The following is an 8,095-nucleotide window of genomic DNA, read 5'->3' as shown; positions in this document are numbered from 1 at the left end:
CATGAAGGAGTAGGAATAAGGGGGTACTTTAAGTGGGTGACCCCCCTTAATTTATGATGAGGAATCTGATTCTGCAATAATAATTTAATAATTATTATTATTTACTAAGTTATTGCAGTCTTTTGGATACTTGTTGTATCTCTAAGGCTGACAGTCGGTAGGGCCTGTGAGACGAGTGGGTGCAACATTTTAGGATCTGGCCCGTCGAGGATTGAGCCGAAGGCTATTATGCAGGCTTCATCTCGTCTGCCAGTAAGCAGATTTGATGTTGCTTTCCACAAACAGGATCACCGGCGTCAGTACTAATGCATCAGCAACAGTTTGGGCGAGTGGGGCAAGCGACATTCACCACGGACGTTTGCTCAGCACCTGTTTACGAGTGCCTTTGCACAATCAATGCCGAGGTTTGGTCCGAACCTTCTAAGATACAGGTTCAAAATTGGTTTGAACTTGGTCTGATCTTGGTTCAAAGACCACAGTGATGTGAGTGCAATATAACCTGATCCTAACTGGAATTATATGAGATGTATTGTGCAAGGTAAATGTAGAACGTACACCATGCCTATGCTGAAACTAAGCCCAACTATGATTGGGAGGACTTGATCCACAATTTTGACCAAATATATGAATTTTTTGACCATCATGTGTTTTTACGTCTGTGTATATCCATACCCTGTAGATTGCTCTGATGCATATTTTTGTATTTTTTAAGAGCACACAGAAGTCAAAATAAAGTATGTGGGGTGAAAAAGTAATTACCAATGCTAATTGCACACTTGATCCCCTTGGTTAAAGATATTGTATGAGGAGGTTATCTTAACCTTGTTCTATCAACTATGTATGAACATATCCTCAAGGAAAAAATAAAGGCCATGATAAATGCACACCAAAAAACACCTATGTGCATGTATAAATGGTGGGAACACCAATAGCTGTTGGTGTTTGCAGGGAAAGCCAAGAAATTTTTGCGTCTGGGGCTGCACACCAATATTCATGAAAATCTACCACTTGTGCACCATGCAGAGTCCATGGAAGCCGCACAAGTGGCATGTTCAGACTCCACCTGCCAGCAAATTTGGTGTGTGCAATCAGCTCACGCTAATGGCTTAGTTTTCCACAAAAGATGGGGGGTGGGGTTGTGCACACCAATGTTGGCTTTGGCGCGCACAACCCAGGCATGCCATTACTTGGAGGGAAGTCCTTCCAGTCAAAAGTGGACTGGAGAGAAAAATCTCCAGTCAACAAGGGATGTATGCATGTCCCTTGGACGGCTGGGAAAAACCTCTGGTTGAAGAGGCATGCACATCTATTCAACCGGAATGAAACACCTCCATTCAAAGGGGTATTTATACCCCGTCGACTGGAGGGCAAACCCTTGAATTGAAGAGGTATACTACCTTTTCTAATGGAGGAAAACACTTCCAGTCCACAGGGTATTTATACCTTGTTGATTTGAGAGAAATCCCTCTGATTGAAGAGGTATGTCTACCTCTTCAACTAGAAGGATCACCTCTGTTTACCGGTTGACCATCAACGGGGTATGTGTATGTCCTTGTTGACTGGAGGGAAAATCCACCGGTTGAAGAGGTACATTAACATCTTGAACCGGAGGAAAACACCTCCAGTTGACGGGAAGTATATACCTCGTTGACTGAAAGGAAAACCCCCTGGTCAAAGAGGTATGTACGCCTCTTTGATCGGGGGGAAAAATGTCCAGTCGACGGGCTATGTATACCTCGTCGACTGGAGGGAAACACCCCCCAATCGAACAGGTATTAAAGACCTCCGGTCAAGGGTATGTAACTTGTTGACTGAAGGGAAACAACTCCAGTCGACAAGGTGTATACCCTGTCAACCAGAGGTGTTTCTGTCCGGTCAATGGGGTATATTGTATCCTCTTTGAGCAGAGGGTTTTCCCTCCAGTCAACGGGGTATACCTACCCTGTCGACCAGAGGTGTTTCCTTCTGGAATCTGGTTGAAGAGGTATGTATGCCTCTTCAACCAGAGGGTCTTCCTTCTGGTTGAACGGGGTATGTATATGTCGTCGACTATAAGGAAAACCCTCCAGCCAAAGAGGTATACATACCGCTTCAACCGGAGGGAAACACCCTGTTGAGCTAGTCAATGTTGTCTACATTTCCTTCTCTTTTTCTGCTTCATACATGTTGTCTCCATGTCACTCACATTTCACACATTGTAGTTAGTCTACCTGATGCAGCGGGCGTGGAAGGACTTCTCCCTCATCCTTTCACACTCATCGTCACTCACCATTGCCTCGTGCCCGCTTCCATCAGGTAGAGTCCTTTCTTTGTTTCTTTCTTTTCTTTTCTTTTGTCCTTTTTCTTCTTCTCTTCATGTGCTCAATGATTATCATCCTTTCACACTCATCGTCACTCACCATCGCCTCGTGCCCGCTTCCATCAGTCTGAGTTTAGCTCATCAGGTTATGAGCCCGCGCTAGGCTCCAACTACGAAGACGACGCACGTTAAAAATTGGTAAAACGAGTGATAAAAGTGTGCGCTCATAGGATCAACTCTCTCTCACCACGATGTCGGACGCCACCGGTTCCAAATCATCACCGGCTCTAAACCTTGGAGTCGGTCTCAATGATGATACTACTTCTCCCAAAATTCAAGGAGCCAAAATCATCCCCCTCAAAGCCCCGGACTCCGAATCCAATTACTCCGACTGGGAATATCAAGTCACAATGATGCTTGATAACATCAAACTCCTATACGTCCTTCAACCGGTCAAGCCCGAGAAGCGCACCGCGAACTGGGCGAGGGACAACAAAGCTGTCTGTACTCTTTTTTCCCAAATAGTCAAAACCCCCAACTTTTGATACACCAAGCCCCATCGATCCGATGCGGCAAAAACCTGGGAGGCTCTTTGTCTGGCTCATCAAGATTGCTCGGCCGGAGGCCGTATGTACTGGCTCCGCAAACTCTCCACCTCCAAAATGGAGAGTGATGACATGCTTTCTCATATTGATTCCGTCGCAAAAACGGCCGAACGACTCGATGAACTAGTAACTGAAGGAAATCCCCTTACCACAGACGAAATCCACGCGACAGCTCTTATCAACTCCCTGCCGAGCGACTGGATCAACTGCATCTCCTATCTCATGAATCAACCTCGAATCTCGGCAGACCAAGTCGCAATGGCTCTCCGGAACGAATATCTTCGCAGGAAGACGTACGATGGCGACAAACCAGTGGCCGTCTCCTCCACTAAAGCCAAAACCCCAGCCGGCAAATTCTCCTCTTCCAACTCTTCCGGTCGTGGCGGTCATCCCTCTCGCCCCTCTCCTCGCCATTGTGATTTCTGCAATGTGGACGGGCATGATCTCAATAACTACAACAACACCAAATGGATCCTGGCTGAGCACAAAGCAAGCCAAAGACCGCAATCAGATGCCAAGGGCCAAGACAAACGACCGGAATCCTCGACCAAGCCTATCGCAAAGGCTGGCCGCACATCCGCTGCAACTTTGGGCGGTTCCTCCCACCGGTACGATGAGGACGGCGAGTCCGACTATTCTGGCTCCGAAGTCAACGTCGTTGCAGGCAATGCGGTAGCCGCACTCTCAGCCTCGTCTGGTGCCTTCGCGGCCGGGGATGCCAACCTAGACTCCGGATGCTCCCTTTCAATGACTCCCGATGGTACTGCTGTCTCCAATCTCAAGCCCGATCGAACCCCGGTCCGCCTATCGGATCATTCAGTCGTCGAAGCTACCCACAAAGGCTCGGCAACACTGCCCATCGACGGGGATGTCAAGGTGAAAACCCTGGTTGTCCCAGCTCTTCACGAGCCCCTCCTCTCCATTGCCGCAATGTGCGACGAGGGGATCACAGCAGTCTTCACCAAATCATCCTGCGATCTCTATCGCTCCGACTCCACTACCATTACCGGCACTGTGTCGGGTCGAGGATACAGGCGAGGAAACTTATACTACCTCCCGGCGGAGCCTGTGAGCTCCCACTCTTCCACCTCACTCTCTCCCTCTCATATTGACAACTCTCTCCTCGGATATCACTATCGGTTCTCGCATCTGGGTCTGAAACCACTCAAAGCACTGCTAAAGATCCACGAGATTGTCCCGTCCGTCATGAACGAAATCGACGTGCAGAAGTGCACCGTCTGCGTCCAATCTAAGATGCCTCGAAAGGCGTTCAAATCCAGAACTTCACATCGTTCCACGGTACCTGGCCAACTTATTCACTCGGACGTTGGATCCTACGAGGTTGTCTCACGAGAAGGATATAAATACTTCATTACTTTTATCAATGACTACTTGAAATTTCTCTCTATTTTCCCCATGAAATTAAAAAGCGATTCCTTCGCGTGTTTCAAACTTTTCCGTGCGTTCTTTGAGAAGAGTGGTGCCCACAAGATCCTAGCTCTCCGAACCGATAATGGTGGAGAGTATCTATCAAATGAGTTCAGCTCTTATTTGTTGTCGGCGGGCATTAAGCACGAGCCAGGACCTCCTCACTCACCGGAACTCAACGGAGTGGCTGAGCGTACTAATCAAACAATCAGTAACTTCGTGCGATCTTCTCTCCTTCAGGCTTGAGTCCCCAAATCCTTTTGGACCAATGCTCTACGACACTGGATCTTCCCCTACAATTCCTTTCCTTGCAATACGCCCGGTGGATTCCTTTTGCCCTCGTCAATTCTACAGGAACATGAAGTGGACATCAAGTCTCTTCATCCTTTTGGTTGTCTCGTATGGTACAAGGTACCTGAGGCGAATCGAAAGAAACTCGACCAAAAGGGTCGCGCCTCGATCCTTCTTTCCTATCTTGCCGACGGTAATGGTTTCCGTCTGTGGGATCTCGAATATCGGACAGTTGTTAAGTCCCGCGATGTCATATTTCATGACTCAACGTTTCCTTACGGCGCAAAGTTGAAATCTCCGCCTGAATCAGTGACGGTCGAGCTCTCCTGGCCTCATTTGGAAAGGACGGCACCGACGACACAAACTGAACCGCCCCCCCAGCCATCCACTCCAAAAATGCTTCCTCAACCACCTCGCCTGTCGACTCCTGATCTCCCTCTGCTAGATATTCCCCTTCAACCTCGCTTCGATCGACGACTGACGGCTTCGATCCACGCACCAGGGAACACTCCGGACGTTCCTGACGCCGACCCTTCACCCAACATCTCAGTCATCTCCCTTCCCCCACTTCGTGCTCCGCCTCCCTCCCCGTCCCCGGTTATTCAAGATCAACCCGCCCATCCTCCAAAGCCACCCACGCCGACTCCCCCTTCTCCGCCGCCTCGTCGCCGTTCCGGTCGTGAACGCAAGGCACCCGACCGCTATGGCCAATGGTCAAAAACTGCGGCTGTTGATGCGGATATTGATACACCAAAAACCTGGCGTCAACTCCTCAAGTCTCCAAACAAGCAACGGTGGCTCAAGGCCGCCAATGACGAGTTCGCTTCTCTCCTTGGCATGCAGACCTGGAAGTTGGTCCCCCGTCCGGACAAGCGGCGGATCATCAAGTCAAAGTGGGTCTTCAAAGTCAAAAGAAGACCGGATCAGACAATTCAGAAACTCAAGGCTAGACTGGTGGCCATGGGATACTCTCAAATCCGTGGCCTGGACTACGACGAAGTCTTCTCGCCCACTCTACGACTCAAAACTCTCCGCCTCATCTTCTCCCTGCTAGGTAGTCGGAAGTGGAAAGGCCGCCAAGTGGACTTCAAGACAGCTTTTCTAAATGGCCATCTTGATAAACCGATCTACATGGAACAGCCACCTGGCTTTGAGGATCCTCAACACCCTGACTGGGTTTGCGAGGTAAGCCAGTCACTGTATGGACTAAAACAGTCCCCGCGTCAATGGAACTTGGAGCTCCACAAAGCTCTTCTTAATCTTGGTCTGAAGAACTCTCAATATGACCCTACACTATACTTCAAAATCGATGGATCGTCTCTTGTTGGCGCGCTTACAACTCACGTTGATGACTTGGCAATTGTTGGCGAATCTTCCTTCGTGGATTCTCTGATTTCGTCTCTTGGCAAACAGTTTAAAATTGGAGCTGACGAAGAGCTCAATCACTTTCTATCCTTGAAGATCACCCGGGATATCCCGGGCCGCTATGTGTTCCTCAATCAGGGCCATTGTATCTCGGAACTGTGCAATCGATTTCTGGACTCGAAAAATGTGTCCGTCTCAACCCCAACTGATACGAACTTCAAGAATCTCGGCACTCGTCAACCAGATGAACCTGTGTCCTCGGGCCCATATCCACAACTCATTGGTGCGCTACTGTGGGTATCCCAATGCACACGTCCCAATATTTCCTTTGCTGTAAACCGCCTCTCTCAGTACCTTCGCGATCCGTCTGATGCACATTGGCACGCTGGTGTGCGTGTGTTGAACTACCTTATATCAACCAAAGACCTCAAACTTCGACTGGGCGGCGATCTCAACTGTTCCGGTTACTCGGACTCCGATTGGGCTGAGGACCGTGACGACCGCCGTTCAACCTCTGCCTACACATACCGCATCGGCGACGGTGCCATCTCTTGGAAATCAAGGAAGCAAGCCACAGTTTCTCTATCGAGCACCGAGGCCGAATACAAGGCCCTATCTCCTGCTTGTCCTCAACCACTTCAAGCAGCTAATTGAAAACCTGAAAGGGCACATCCAAGATATCAAAACCAACGGGTGGTTCCAGGAGTAGATTGGGCCCTGCTAGCCAACCAAGCCATCACTGTTGAGTCCGTTCTCTATTCCCCTCACCTACTTTTCACTGACTCATTTTCCTCATTCGGTATGTAGGCCCACATACTGCCTAAAGTCTCACTTTAGCAGCATATGGAGTATAGATGGACTGACAATGTCTGGGGTGATTTGGGTGTGAGGGCCAGCTGGAGATGGTGGACTTGCGCTTCTGGCGCTCGGCGAACTACGCGAAGTTCTTCGGCCACGTCGACCGGGCCGGCGGGATCTACTACAAGCGATGGGCCAAGGGGCCAATCCACTCGATTGCCGCCGCCCTCTTCCTCCCCCGCGAGAAGGTCCATTGCTGGGACAATGTGGGCTACTTCCAGCCGCCCTCCTCCCACTGTCCGGCCGACTACGACCGCTTCCATTCCAACAGCAAATGCTTCTGCGACCTGCTCAAAAACTTCAAACTCCAGCCCCACAGCTGTGACCCCTTGTGGGCCCAGCTCCCTGCCAGGTCCGTCTTGTCTCCTCTCTCTCTCTCCCTCTTGATTTTGCGGGTCCTTGGGTGTTCATGTGTTGCTTTGATTGATCCAGGAAGGAGTTCATCGACTCTCATACATAATCGTCTGGATGTTTGATTGAGAGAGTCCTTGGAAACGCACTAAGCAGCTTCTCCATTTTCCCCGCCAACGCCCAAGGCTACCGCCAAACAAGTGAGGACCATCATCCCACCAGACAAGGCCACCACGGTTGCCAAACCAAGCAAGGAGGAGGCACCGGCGGACTTCAGTGGCTGGGTGGGTTTGCCCGCACGTCGGCTTTGATCTTGCTTTTGAGTAAGTGTTTTGGTTGACTCGCTGCCTGGCTGAAAAACCTGTCTCGCAGCTATCCAAATTGTCCTTGACCGCCAGAGCTTCGCCATGAAACCCTCCTCATCCGTGGCTGACAAAAAGCAATCTCCGCTTAGAAAAGCAGGCTTACATGACTCTTGAAAGCTTAGGCCCTCATTTCAATTCCTTTCCTCCGGCCGCTCCCACAAATTGTTCCCTTGGAGCGGGAAACACTCATACATCACTTGATTCATTACATAGTTTTTGCCCACAGATAAACCTGTCAAACTTTGTCAAAAAAAAGTCTTGAACGGACCTCCTTCAACTCCTCCAATTGTCTTGAAACAGATCAATTCCCTCTTCATCTCTTCCCTTCTCTACATCTTGATCTTGTTACCTTGGTCTCCATCAGAACAAAAAAATAATTCCAAGTTATCTTCATTTTTTGGATGTTCAAATTCAATCTGACTGCCTGTTGCAATGGTGTTCAGTCTGTTCAGGCCATCATTCCACATGTGTAGAATTCAGAGAGGGTAAATTCAAAAGGAAAAACTTGGCCAAGTGGACTTTCTATATTGGTG

The 8,095-nt window shown here is 49.4% G+C and overlaps 1 protein-coding gene across 1 annotated transcript; it reads left to right on the top strand.

Annotated features, from left to right (window-relative positions):
* Positions 1 to 6,890: 6,890 nt before the first annotated feature.
* PtA15_1A644 (uncharacterized protein) lies at positions 6,891 to 7,306 on the top strand (the record flags this gene model as incomplete). The annotated part of the gene is made up of 2 exons (XM_053165693.1): positions 6,891 to 7,198; positions 7,279 to 7,306. The coding sequence occupies 2 exons, from the start codon at positions 6,891 to 6,893 to the stop codon at positions 7,304 to 7,306; spliced, it is 336 nt and encodes a 111-aa protein (XP_053016859.1).
* Positions 7,307 to 8,095: the final 789 nt, after the last annotated feature.

The sequence above is a fragment of the Puccinia triticina genome, chromosome 1A (assembly GCF_026914185.1).
Source record: "Puccinia triticina chromosome 1A, complete sequence".
Classification (NCBI taxonomy): Eukaryota; Fungi; Basidiomycota; class Pucciniomycetes; order Pucciniales; family Pucciniaceae; genus Puccinia; species Puccinia triticina.
The sequence above is the reverse complement of the archived record's forward strand: the minus strand, read 5'-3'. Positions and strand labels throughout refer to the sequence as shown.